We start from the raw sequence: 14,023 nt of genomic DNA on the forward strand, positions 1-14,023 counted from the left end.
GCAGATTTTTTTTATTTATTTTTTTACCTTTTTGAAATTTATGTTTTCTTTGTGTTTGAAGGCAATTAAAGAGGCGCTCAAGCAATTTAGTGACGCGCTTCCATGAAGTTGGGGAAGTTGAAAGACAAATTAAGAAAACAGTCAAAGCAACAGAGGGTGAGATATCCTGACTTTGAGTCCTCAGCATGAGTGACGCTTCTGAAAAGCAACAACCTACATTTCCCATAATGCAATTCCAAAGAAGGTTATTTTGTATTAGGCCACGCCTGCCTGTTAAATGCCATATTCCATGCCTCCAATTGTAACCCAGGTTTTCTGTCAAATATGACAGAAAACCTGATGACATCATCAGGGCCCTGATGACATCACCAGCACCTGCAAATAAAACTGACTTTTGTTATAGTCAGGTGTGTGTGTGTGTGTGTGTGTGTGTGTGTGTGTGCGTGTGTGTGTGTGTGGCAAATTTGAGTTTTTACCCATCTGTTATCTGATTTGATATAATTTACAACCATAGAGGCACCAGAGAGGCCATTAATTAATACATGACATGTTCATTTCCCCAAAGTCCTGTTAATATGCCAGAAATATATTATCAGCTTGACTTTCAAGTATAAGCCAAACTACTAGCTAGAAGTGTTATCAAAAAAGAAAAACAAAAAAAAAAACTTGCCATCTCCTATTTGGCAGCAGTTGCCTGCCTCTTCCAACAGTTTCATATTTATCAGTTTTAGTCTACTGAGCACAAACCTCATTATGGCTCCTCAAACACAATGACAAGGGTTTTTGCAGCCTGCCTTTTAGTAAAGTCCCAGTCGTGCATTAGCCGGCGGAGTGCTACCCTCTCACGGCTCTTATTTTCCATAATAAAACACAGCTCAGCACATCTTTGTGCCGCATGCATAAAGAGGAGCCACCCTTGTGTCGGCCTGGGTTAGTCACAGCGGGAGCACCGGCAAGGAAGAGAGACCGTCTGCACACATTTCAATAATCCCGCATCATTCAATAAGAAATGACGGAGAACTGTTTGCTACTCATTGTTTCAGGGGATCTCGGCTGCTGCATTGTGGCCAGTTTGCGGTCAGTGAGGCGTGAACAGTCTCTCTGGTATTACAGCGCGGCGCCATTCACGTCCTACATATCAGGCGATGCTGCCACGGTAAACGGGATGAACGACCGTTAACCTATTTCTGTGCTGCAAGGCGATCCCCAGCAGCAGCAGCAGCAGCAGCAGCAAGAGGAGGAGGAGGAGGCGGCGGAGGAGGAGGACGCACCAGAGATATTGCGACATGTCAATCAAGCACACCCACCACCACCTCCACCAATCATATAAAGTCTAAGATGCTTGGCATTAATCCAGCACGCTGTGGTACACACTCGGAGATGATAGCACACACACACACACACACACCTGCCAGTCTTCATCCCATCACATGACTACTCCCAGTTGCGTGACAGGGCTTTGTTGGGTAGTTGACAGCGAAGGTTGCTTCATAAACCCGGCACGCGTCCGTCTCGTCTCCCCCCGCTGCTTTGGGATGAAGGGAAGTGATGATCTTGGGGATTTTTTTTTTATTTATTTTTTTTTTGTTCCCTCTGCTCCATTGAGCTCGCCACATCACCTTGACAATGTTGCATTCCGTCACGGAGGCCACGGGGGACGGCAGCGGGCATTTGGCGAAGGAGTGAAAGCGCTCGGGAAGAACTTTGTGGCGTTTAGCCGTCTCCAAACAAACCCGTTAACTCGGTAGGTTGTGGTTGAGGAGGAAATACGAGATGCATCCTCGGTTGTGTCGTGGCTTATGTATGTGTGTGTGCAAGTTTTTAGGGACTGTGTGTGTGTGTGCAGGATGTCGAAAGTGAACATTCTTGTCCCGCCTCGGCAGCAATGCAGCACACTGTGGCTCAGGGATTGCACATCACTATGTAAAGGCAAATTGCTGTGTCATGCCGATCAATCCTGTAGGCTGCTGAAACGGGGTTGCGTCGGGTCCAGTCTGCCGCATCTCGCTTTTATCCGCCCGGTCTGTCTGCCCGCCCCGTTCTGTCCACTCTTGTGTCTGTATGGCACCGTATGAGGCGTGTCTCGTGCTCTGCGCTCCACTTCAAGCCGGCTTGCTGGCCTAGCTCTCCTATGATTGGACAAAACCACAATAAGCTCAACTAACTCCCGTGTCTTTCTTTTTCTGTTCTACAGGACACACCTCCAGTAAAAGAATTCTGTGGGACTGGAAGGAAACGGCAGGACGGTGTGGGAGAACCTGGTCCACACGGAGCTGGGTGGAGGGGAGGAGACGCCAAACGTCACAGACATCTGAGCATGCTAGCCATGCTTTAGCACACGCAGGAAAGGCTGGTTGATCGCTGGAGACGCACCCGCCGCCTTTTTTTCCCCTCACACACTCCTGTGCCGCAAAACACACCACCCGTCTCTCCCCATCTGTCATTTTACTGCACAGCGTCCCCGTGAAGATGCCAAAGCCGAGGTTGGCGCTGTGGCACTTGTGGTGACGGGGCGCACAGAGAGTGTGTGTGTGCGCGCGCACATCCGGCAGGCAGGCCCGTCGGGTCGGTGGGTGTTACGGGCACTCCGAGAGGCGTCTTTGGGGTGGGCGAGGTTGCACCATGCGGCCCTGGGCGGGGTCATGGCGATGGATTACCCTGGTGCTGTTGGCCTGGGGCACGCTCCTCTTCTACATCGGCGGCCACTTGGTGAGGGACAGCGAGCACCCCGAGCGGTCCAGTCGGGAGCTCTCCAAGATCCTGGCCAAGCTCGAGCGGCTCAAGCAGCAGAATGAAGACCTGCGGCGCATGGCCGAATCGCTCAGGTAACAACAAGCTCTGACAAACATCTCCTTCTTTTTTCTAAAGTAGGCGTGTTTACATGCACTCTAGTGTCCGGGTTTATCTGGACGTTATCTTCACGTAACCATGCAACTAGACGTGCAAATCAAAGAGAGGAGCCATTCTTAATCTGGAGCTCGTAGAAGAGTCCAAACTGAAGCGGTTTGCGGATCACTACCGGCCCTTTAAGAGGAGTGAGGAGTCAGCAGGTATAAAACAGTCAATATGTTCTCAAAAAGTGTGAGTCACTGCAACCACAAGTGTTCATTGATCACACAGTTATAGATGAGCACAAACAAATATTATGCTGATGAGTCCAGCACACAGACAGACAGAGAGGTCTTCTGGTGGTTATAATAATAATAGTAATAATAATAATAATAACAATGCCCAGGCAGCATGAAACCAAAGTGGGTTCATCAGCAACCATTGACTCAGTCGGTGCAGATATAATAGTGTGGCCTTGATGTTAAAAAAAAAAAAGCAAACATGTAGTACCTGCACACTGATGGGAGTTCAGAAACCTGTTTACTGCTAATATCCTGGAATATGAATTAGCAGGTTCCTCCTTCTAGTGCAAACATCATATCTCAACTATGATCCATACAAAGTTGACACAAAAGTCAGGACACTAATGTTCACGTAAGCCAGTCGACGTTACATCACATTTTGAGTGCTTTGGTAAAAATGCGCATCAAGTTCCCAGGATTTCGTCATGACTAAATCTGTGGATCTGGGATTGCAAAAGCAATAGTGCATGTAACTCATCCGTTTTACTTCCCTGGTCAGTACACTTTTGTTTTTGAAATAAAAAATAATAAAAAAACAATGGTGCAATGCATCCTCCCCTTCCTTTTTTTTTTTTTTTTTTTTGGCAAAGTCCAGCCTCTAGCTCCGCGGTAGTCCAATCAGACCGACACAACAAACCCCAGAACGAGGCATTCTGATGATTGTTTCTGTAGTTTTTGCGAAAATCTCATCAGCATATGATTTTAAAAATCAGCGTCTTGCGCCGCATACACTTAAAACAAACTCCAAATTTTCATCAAAAGCTGATCAGTTGTGCCGGAGATGCGGCGTGCGACAGACAGATGGACAGACTGCCGCACACCTCACCAGACCTCAATGAGTTTTTGGCAGACAATACATTAACCGCACAGCTTCATGCGCACGTTCAAGCAACGCGTAACACAGAGACAGATGGTTCTGCTGACAGTGTTTCTATTTTGCACACAAAACGCCGGGTCTCTACATGGGGTGTCGACGACCGAGTTCTGTTCCACGCGTGTGCGGGGAACGCGCCGTCCCGTCTCCGGGTATTTGCCACATTAACGGGGAACTGGAGCTTCAGATGTTGCCATTGCTGCTCTTCTGTGATATTCGGATTCACTTTGATGCAGGGCCCCTCATCGGCACACACGCAAACATAAAAACACACACACACACACACACACACACACACACACACACACACACACGTTGCTTTCAGACAGCTGGTCCCTGATTAAATCCCTTGCTTTTGTAATTATTTAAAATTGGCTCACAAACAAAGGTGTAATTCATGGCATGAAAAAAACAAGTGCAGTTTTTCAGTCGACCAGTGTCCAGATGGGTCCCCGGCACACTGCACGCTTGTTGCTTGTTATTAAGTCCGGTCGTTGATCTTGGACCGAGGCCTCCACAGTTGTTTACTGGGGCAGCGCTGCAGTGCCTTCTCAAGTCCCTCTGAGCTCCAGCTTCGGCTAACTATCTGGCACAGCAAGCCAAAAAACAGGCCACTGGCTTGCTGAGGTTAAGCTTTATGAGCTATCGGCAGAGACAGCTTGGTTTGTCCTCTGCTTCAGTTTTGTGTCTTTCTGAATATGTGTGTGTGTGTGTGTGTGTGTGTGTGTGTGTGTGTGTGTGTGTGTGTGCGCGCGCCGTGGTCAGATACAGGCCCAGGAGAGTACTGCACCACCCTGTCGTGTCTCTCATCCTTATATTAGAGCTCTAATAGACACAAAGAGGCTGTTAGTGAGCTGCCCATCATTCCTGCCACAGCCCCTCCTTTTCTCAGTTCATTGCCTCCTCCTCCTCTTCTTCCTTGTTTCTCTCTCCTTCTTCTCCTCCTCCTCCTCCTCCTCATTCCACTACCAAACCGCTGACAGTGGCACGGCACCGAGCCAGACTCCAGCCTGCAGGTTGTCGCAGACTTGACTTGACTTGACTACAAGTAACAGCTCACTAGCTCACTGATCGACTAGCTCCACGCACGCCTAACCCCGGTTCCCCTGACTTCCAGATTTGGGCCCGAAAACAAGAATCTCCGAAAAAAAAAAACATTCGCGCAAGAGGCGGAACCAGTTCTTTGCAAGCGTCCCGCTGGCATTAGACAGTTAAAAAGGTTTCATCCAAAAAGCGCCTCACCTTCACATTACTGCATGCATTTTTTTACGAGTGGCCTCCGAGAGATTCCATCCCATAAAACCTGACGTTATTACACCTTTGTGTTGAGTTGTTGTGCAGCACAAACCCACTGCGTTGAGAGTGATTTATGGTTCAGTGTAGGATTTAACTTGGTTAGCGCCATCACACCGCGGCAGCACTAGATGGATGCGTAATGCATTATCGGGCTGTGTTTTGCATTCATCATATACCTGAAGGGATCTTGTTTACATCTTCTCATTCACTTTGTGATAAAGAGCGATAGTCATGCTGAAGCAGTTTGCATGAGATATTGATTTTCTTTATCACAATATGCACTTTTTTTTTTTTTTTTGTAGCATCACTGAGAGGATGGAGATACTTAAGCTATTCCGATTCCTCGCACACGGTTCATCTATTTTTTAAATTTTTTTTTGCTGAACTCGCCATCGTTTTTTTTACAGCGATGTCACGTGAAATCAATCAATCAGTCAATCACCACTCAGATTCAAATTAGTATCACCTGGCTGGCCCTACAGATTCAGTCCAGCGATTCGGTTATTCAGGCCATTCCTGAGCGATTTGAGTGACAAGGCGGCGTGCCAGCCCACCAATCACCCAGCAGCATTAATGAGAGGTGAGCACGAGGTCGAGTTGCTCCGTCTGTCTGGCTCCACCCTCTCTGCAGCTGTCAGTCACCTCGGGCACGGAGCCATGGCTCCTGCGTAGACAATGACACGCGCCGGGGCCCGATGGTGCGACATCGCAGAGAGAGAGAGAGAGAGAGAGAGAGAGAGAGAGAGAGCGAGAGCGAAGGGTGAGAGTGACAGCTGGGCTGAGCGATGAGGACCTGATCGATCCCCCAGGCATGCCAACAGAGGGACGAGACGGAGGGAGGGGAGGGAGGGAGGAGGCGAAGAGGCGATGAGGAGGGAAGCATGATGGATGGCGTGAGGACTGCACCAAGTAAAGAGCAGCAGGAAATGGAAAATGCGGACCGAGAGGATGAGAAGAGTTGCGTACGCCGCATCCGTTGCCCTAACGTTTTGTCCGGTACTTTTTGCATACGTCTGCCTCATTTGGGTCCTTATCTTTCAAGCCAAATAAGAATGCAAATTTAAGAAACTGAAACTGAAAAAAAACAGATGTGTGGTTTGTTGCCGGGAGGCCGCCGTCCTCCCGTGTTCAAGGAGACAATGCAAGGACTCATTTCTCCGGTTACGGTTCTATCCCAGTCTCGCCACACCAAAACAAATGCTGCGGCGGCGGCGGCTCCCAGACCTCAACTCCCATCGACCCGGCCGTCACTCAGGCCCAGCGAGGGAAGCTCTGCCACCGCACACACTAGCCCCATTGTGGGAGCTGTCTGCGGTCAGGACGTCTCTGTCAAGTAGTGCCGAGGCATTGAAGCAGGCGACGCAAGAATGCACCGGAACCGAATCGGTTTACTTCGGAATCGCGCCGAGTTTGAGTCGGCGCACGTGACAGGAAGACGGCAAAGGAAGGCGCCGTCGAAGCGAGATTAACTGATTCGACACAATGAAGGAATATTTTGCACAAACACAAGTAGTACAAGTACAACGCGCTGTTGTACAGTCATGCGCTACATATGGGGATAGCGCTGTTCACGCCTCTTTAAGCAGATCTTCTGAGCAGAGGTAGTGGGGTTTCATTGCAATGACCAGATGTTCCGCCCATTTATGGTGTTGACTTGCCCTTTTCCCTGTGACACATTCCCGCGGTTTATTAGCTTGACTTATTGGAGTCAAGTGGTTTGGTTTAACACAGTCGAGTTGACAGCAAAGGCCGGAACATGTCAGTTCCTTTTTGTGAAGCATTACTGTTTAAAGTAGGTGCAGGAGTGAGGGAACATTAAATCAAATGTTCCTATTAATATTAAGGCAAATTGCATTCATGTAGCCTGCTTTCATCTGCGCCTCCCCAGAATACTTTTACAGCTCCATCCATATGTATGGCTTCCCAGGTCAGCGCATAGGGTTTTTCTTTTTGAAGTCGGGCGGATTCTATTAAATCTAACCCAGAGAAATATGTACGCTTCGCGGTGCCACCCGGGCCTTTCCGCCGTTCAAACCCGAGCTCCGATCACCCTGTGAACTCCGCGGTTAACGGGCGAGGCGGCGATGGAGCGACGGCCCGGTGCACCGTTTCAGAGGAAACCGGGTTGCGGCGCTGAACCTCCCCCTGCTTTCCCGACTCGGCGCCTAGTTCCAGTGGGGCTCATCAGGCCCTGAATTTCATAGCTTGTCTTTTACTCCACAGCATCCCCCCCCCCCCCCCACCCACCCACCCACCCCCACCTTTCCTCCCTGCCTCCCCCGACTCAGAGTTTTTCTCATCTGTTACTTCTCCTGTATCGTTTGATTAAGACGCTGCTGAATCCAGCTGCCTCGTCTAGTCTTCGCTTCAGGTCCTCTAGAGATACCGTCAAGGATCATTTGTGTATTTGTGAACGTTATTTGCCTCCTTCCTGTGTGTGTGTGTGTGTGTGTGTGTGTGTGTGTGTGTGTGTGTGTGTGTGTGTGTGTGTCTGTCGCTTTGTTTGGAGATATTTTATATTTACACTTTACGGTTGGGGATGCTTGTGGCTTGTCTCCAGCAGCATTGTGTCTGAGCAGTCTGCGTCTCTTTGGAGCATGTTAGCTAACCTCTGCATCACGTCTCCACTCATTAGCCTGTGCCGCCGTGGCCTATTTCTTCTGCCTTGTTCAAGGAGATATCGTGTTGCTTCATGTTACAGTTTTAGCCTCACTTTTTAAAACCCAAGGGAAATTATGTCACTTAGGGAAACGGTCCCACTTCCTGTACGGCGCTGTCACGAGCAGGCTAGGGCGTGGCCTTCGGGAGACGTGGTTGATTATTGTTTGAACGGATTTAGCCGCGCGAAGAGACGGCAGAGTTGATACTCGAAGAGGAAATGCACCTGGGTCTTATTTCAAGAGCTCTGTGTCAGGCAGCTGGAATGGACATTCACAGATTCCTCAGAGGAAGGAAGTGCGAACGTTTTAAGACAAATATTTATGCATCCCATGATGCAAAAGTATGGGGAGGTTTATCTTTGTCCATCCCACCGTTACATAAGCATTTTCCATATTTTCTATGGCTTTAAAGCACAATGCTTTGGTGAGCGCTCCGTTTAAGTTGGAGGCCAGGGCTTCTTAGGGAGCGAGGCTTGAACAGCGAGGAGGAGGAGGGGGGAGGAGGAGGGGGGAGGAGGGGGGGGGGGGGGGGGGGGTGCAGCAAGAAGGGCTGCTGCAACTTAAAAAGTCTCATCTTTATGCCCGCCAGCGACTGATGTTCCTCACTCATGGAGCAAATTGAGTTTGCATGCCTTGATGACTCATTAGCATGGCCTTTGCAGCATTTTCACCGATGCCCCCCTGTGCATTCGAACATATTCCGTCTTTAATAGTTTTTGTGTAGAGGAATTTATTTGGTGTAATGTCGGCGGTGGCTCTTTTCCACTCTGCTGATTTTGAAGTCCGTGTTCTATCGTCGGAGTGCTCATTTGTGGTTCCATTACATGCGTGCAGCAGTTATTATTCATTGTTCATCGACACCGATCGGAAAAAATGTGTTTTTATCGACGTGAAATATTAAAGGGACTAAAAAAAAAAAAAATTGTTCCATCACATTATAACAGGCAGACATTCTTAGAGTCATTAAGCAAAGTCGAGGGAGTTTTTTTTGTAGCGTTTTTTTTTTTTTTTTTAAATCAAAGTCACAAAGAAATGTCATTTAACTGCCACTTGTCTCCATCGTTCGCCGTTCATTACAGAAGAGTGATTGCATAGTGAAACCGGATATCATTATTGGATGTATGGTTCAGAAGTAGATGGGCTGGACCTTTTTACAAACACGAGAATGATTCTGCACTTCTGTAGATAAACTGGGACAGGACTCCAAGAGGCTCCACTCTGGTGTGTTACACATTCAAAGATGGCTGCCCTCACAGCTTGTCACTGCAACTTTTAAGTCCAAAATACAGTAGCTATCAGATGAAGCGCTCTGGTTTTGGGATGATAAACATTCTCTCCGAAACTCCTCGTTAGTGACGATTCAAACGAGGTGTTGTAGATATAACGCGAAGCAGAATCCTGCGAATGCGTGGCCTGGAGTATTTGTGGACATATTTGATTTAGAGACTGATTTTTGTTGATGGTGGAAGAGGAATTTCATAATATTAGCACAACATCCAACATGGTTTTTTTGGGGGTTTTTTACAGATTAAAAATCATGAGCAAAGACTGGAGCCCACCTTAAACAGTGAATGTCAGCAATTTGAAATAGTTTCTTAAGAAACATGATTTGTCTCCATACTTTATTAACTAATCAAAAAGAGATCGATGGCTTCAATGATAATGAAATTGCTTATTACTTGAGTACTGAATTATTCTTCCATTAGATATTTTTTCAGCAGACTATTTCTGCAGAGTAAGACCATTTTTTTGGCGCTCGCTTCCTTTCGCATGCTCACCCGTCGCATCCTCTCCGTGTGTCTTTCTCCCCCCCCCCCCCCCCCCCCCCCCCCCCCCCCAGGATACCAGAGGGTCAGGCAGAAGCCGGGTCCCTCGCTGCAGGGAGACTGCGCTCCCTGGAGGACCAGCTAACCAGAGCCAAACAGAAGATCCACAGCTTCCAGAAACTCACTGGCGATGGTAAGCAGGACAGAGGGCCGTGGTAAAAGGTTACAGGGAAGGATTTGGCACAGAGCTTGGAAATATGAAAGGATTGATTTCGAAGGTGGTGGTGGTGGGGGGTGGGGGTGGTGGGGGGGGTTGACTATATACACTATAAACCAGTCAACGGCTCTTGTGAGCTTTTGCCTGCAGCGGGAAAGTCAGTCTAGTCTGCTGTTAAACCCCGCTGTGGCTCAGCAGCGATGATGGCAGAGCGGGGGTAGGGGGGGTGGGGGGGGGGTTTATGTGTGTATTTGCCAATCTAAGCAGCATTCAGACGGGCAGGGAAACTGTCAGGTGAGCGGGGAAATGTGTGAATGAAGTGCGAGCAGTGTGAACGCCCCGATGGCAGAATGGAGGAGAGAAAAGAGACGGACGGACTGGAGAGAAAATAAAGAAGGACATGTGAGCGGGGAGGGCAGCGCAGGGTCAGCCTTTCAATCTTGCCGCAGGGGAAGAAAAAGCTAAAAATACCCTCCAGCTTTTTTTTTTTTTTCACCCGGGGAGGGAGGGAGGGAGGAGAGAAGAGGGAGTGCAAGATAGGAAGGTAAAAAAAAAAAAAAAGAGCTTTTTCCTCTCCACCACCACCACCACCACCACCTCCTCCTCCTTTTGCTCAAGGCTGTCCTTCCCTTTCCTAGATTTTTTGTTTTTTTTTGTTGTTTGTTTCTCTCCGCAGAAACCAGAGCAGTCAGCTGGGTTATCCATGTAGGTTACTCCACATTGTTTGGCTCGGGTCGGGGTGTAGAGTTTCTTCCTGTTGTTAGAAACGGTGTGAGAAAACAGACATGAGAGAGAGCCACGAGACAAAAACAGTGATCAAGAGCTCCATATTGAGGTCAAAGCAGCACCCAGGGACAACGAATAATAGAGGAACATTTTCCAAAAAAAAACCTCACTTTCTACCATTAGCCTATTTCCACTTATATAATCCAATGCTCAAACATTCGTAAAGACCTCTTGGCATTCTTTCAACCTTGTTCCTCCGAGCTGTGTTCCCATGGAGCCGCTTTGAAGTAATCAATTCATTGTTTAAGATCATACCCGTGCATCAAATGTCAGCCAGCTGAGTGTCTTTGTTATGTGTGGTTGAGATCCGTTCTCTCTTACCCCCCCCCCCCCCACACACACACACACACACACACACACACACACACACACACACCTGCAGGCCCTGGGCCCACTCAGGAGGAGCTGCGTAGGAGGGTGGAGAACGGCGTTAAGGAGTTCTGGTACTTCGTTCGCAGCGAGGTGAAGAAATTGGCCAACGCCGAGATCAGCGAGAGGCTGAAGTATGCAGACACGCTCCTGCAGGACCTGGGACACCAGGAGAGGTGAGCAGTGTAGCCGCTTTTAAAGGTGGAAATGTCAAACATGTGTCGCAAGGGTTTGAAGGAAACCATGAAATTTGTGGCAAAAGCTGGAATCAGTAAAACAAATCCCCTCGCAGACCTGGCTGCTGGGACTTTTTTTCCATGTGTGGAGTTTGCATGTTCTTCTTATGTGTGACAAAGAGTCATGAGCATTTGGTCAAAATTGCTAATAGATGTTGGTTGGATTGTGTGTTTGCCTTCTCTGTGTGTTTGTTTCTTCAACTTAACACACTCCCAGTAAGTATTGGGACAATCATGCCTCTGAATAGTAACAACAATAATAATAACAACTCTTATTATCTCTACAATACTGTGAGTTTTGTTGATAGTGATGTCACTAATATCTAGTACTGTGACTATTGCTATATAGTACTGTACTGCTACATACAGGCCTGGGTATTGAGCCTCAATACTTCAGTATTTGATCTAAAAGTGTGGGGGGGGGGGGGGTGACAGTGGCTAAGTGGAGAGCAGGGCCGCCCTTCAATCAGAGGGTCGTCGGTTCGATCCCCAGCCTGCTCTACTAGTCTCACGTCTATGTGTCCTTGAGCAAGACACTTAACCCCAAAATTGCTCCCGTAGCTACGGTGTGTAGATAGATACTGAATTGTAAGTCGCTTTGGATAAAAGCATCTGCTAAATGACTGTAATGTAATGTAAAAAGTAGGATCAGCCGTCGCCATTTTGAGAGCCGTGTGGAGGCAATACATACGCTCTGAATTCCGTGTTCAGCAACCGTCAAGAAACATCCCAAAGCAAACATTCTAAGCAATCTTTCAACATTCACTTATAACAAAATAATCAACAGATGTATTGATGGTGATTATAGTCCTCAGTGGATAGATTGTTGGTGCTTAACGGTCGTCTGTGTAAGAAATAGCTCAGAATTCTGATCAGTGTTTTGAATCTCTGCCCGGTTCTTCTTCGTGGATGTTGATCACAGACTCCACAGACATGCTGCTGTTTACCAGCGCTGCCTGCTGACCATGTCAGACGTTGACACGTTTGACAGGTGAACTTGAAAGCGGCGGCGGCGGCGGGGCAAAGGCCATAGATGCGTTCTCTCTGTCATCAGGACGGCTCACACACACACACACACACACACACACACACACACACACACACACACACACACACACACACTGCTGAATGAAGAAAGGCCTGATCACTTAGCCAAGTGGTTCATTGTAATCCTGCTGAAGTGGCTTAAAGGGCCCATTGTCTTAGCGTTTGCTGCCTAAGCAGCTTTCCAAAGAGTGCATCCTCACTCCGTACACACACACAACACACACACACACACACACACACACACATATATATAGTCACAGACTTTCACATGCATTCACTCTACTCTATCTAAGCCCCCCAGCTTTCTTTGTATCTGCTGCAGGCAAAGGCCAGGAGGACCAGCACAGATAGGGGCAGAGGTGGAAAGAGCGATGAAATGTTTGACTCGTATAAATGCATCGCTCCCTCGTTTAAATGCTGCTCACGGAGGGTAGGGTGCAAGGGCCTTGCTTCGAACATTTCCCGAGTGAAATAAAACAACAAAAACAAAAGTGTTAGCAACTTAGCGGCCATCCCAATAAAAAGCAATCGCTGCGTCGTGGAGAGGTTTTATTGGCAGCTGAAAGGAGGCGGTGTGAAAGTTCAGAGATCAGGAAGTTCAGACGTCCGTAACAGGAAGTCAACGCGTCCACATCTACACCGCAATATCACAGTTATTGTTTTTGACTAACATAATAAGACGATCTTGATCTATTGAGCTACTTTGTATTCATGTCTATTTATTATTTTCATTATTGAGTCGTGATCCGATTATTTTCCTGATTGATTTCAGTACATTTTGAAAAAGAACCCAGAGCTCACGGTGACGTTTTCAAACATCTTAATATATAGTTTTATACGACCAGCTGTCTATAATTATGTTCAGATAATCAGTTTATTATGTTTATTATAGTTTCTGTTTTAAAACACATTTGAGAAGCTGGAAGCAGTGGATTTGTTCGCTATTTTTTACTTATAAATAACTTAAACAACTAAATCAATAATCCAGATTTTCACAGATTAGTTTTCTTTTTATCAGTGAATGAATCATTGCACTTCTAATATACTTGTAAAACAACAATCAATCAAGAATGAAATATTTGAATTTTAAACATAGAGTAGTGAAATGTTTTAGAGCATTTGGTATTAATAAATCGTACTTCACAGTATATACTGGAAACATATGCAGTGTGTGGCCTGAATTTATCATCTTTAGAAAATAAAAAAAAATCTCACTAGAGATCCACAAGTGAAAAATGAACAAGAGTGACTAAAACATAGTTGTAGTAATCGTTCTACTTAATACAAAGAAAACTAATATTAAGAAGATTCATGCCCATAATGTCATTTTAAACGGTGAAACAATACAGTCTAAGGGAACAGAATGCTCTACAACACTGTTCACAACAGCAGACTGGGCAGGACAGTGTGGCTGAAGCTGCTGTGTTGTAGGCAGAGCGAGAAATGGAAACAGGAGATTAAGATCAGGTTGGGTAAACTCATTTTACTGTTTATTTCCCACCAAATGGCTGCCATCATGTCATCAAACGGCACGCTGTAGGCCAGGGAAAGCATCAGCCGTCTCTTTCCTCCCGTTCCCCCCCCCCCCTCCCGTCCTCCGTCTTCCTCCCTCTGTCTTACTTGAAACCTCGTACATGCTCT

At 47.2% G+C, this 14,023-nt stretch overlaps 1 protein-coding gene across 1 annotated transcript in view; it reads left to right on the plus strand.

The window, feature by feature from the left end:
• The first annotated feature begins 2,196 nt into the window (after positions 1-2,196).
• The window catches only part of LOC137875024 (alpha-(1,6)-fucosyltransferase-like), a 35,411-nt gene continuing 23,584 nt past the window's right edge, over positions 2,197-14,023 (plus strand). The window contains exons 1-3 of the mRNA XM_068713962.1: positions 2,197-2,825; positions 9,802-9,920; positions 11,113-11,275. Of these exons, the coding sequence (XP_068570063.1) occupies positions 2,623-2,825; positions 9,802-9,920; positions 11,113-11,275 (485 nt within the window). The 5' untranslated portion in view covers positions 2,197-2,622. The remainder of the gene's footprint in view (positions 2,826-9,801; positions 9,921-11,112; positions 11,276-14,023) is intronic.

This window comes from Cebidichthys violaceus, unplaced genomic scaffold (assembly GCF_023349555.1).
Source record: "Cebidichthys violaceus isolate CVI_PGR_0920_01 unplaced genomic scaffold, fCebVio1.0.p SCAF_191, whole genome shotgun sequence".
Lineage (NCBI taxonomy): Eukaryota > Metazoa > Chordata > Actinopteri > Perciformes > Stichaeidae > Cebidichthys > Cebidichthys violaceus.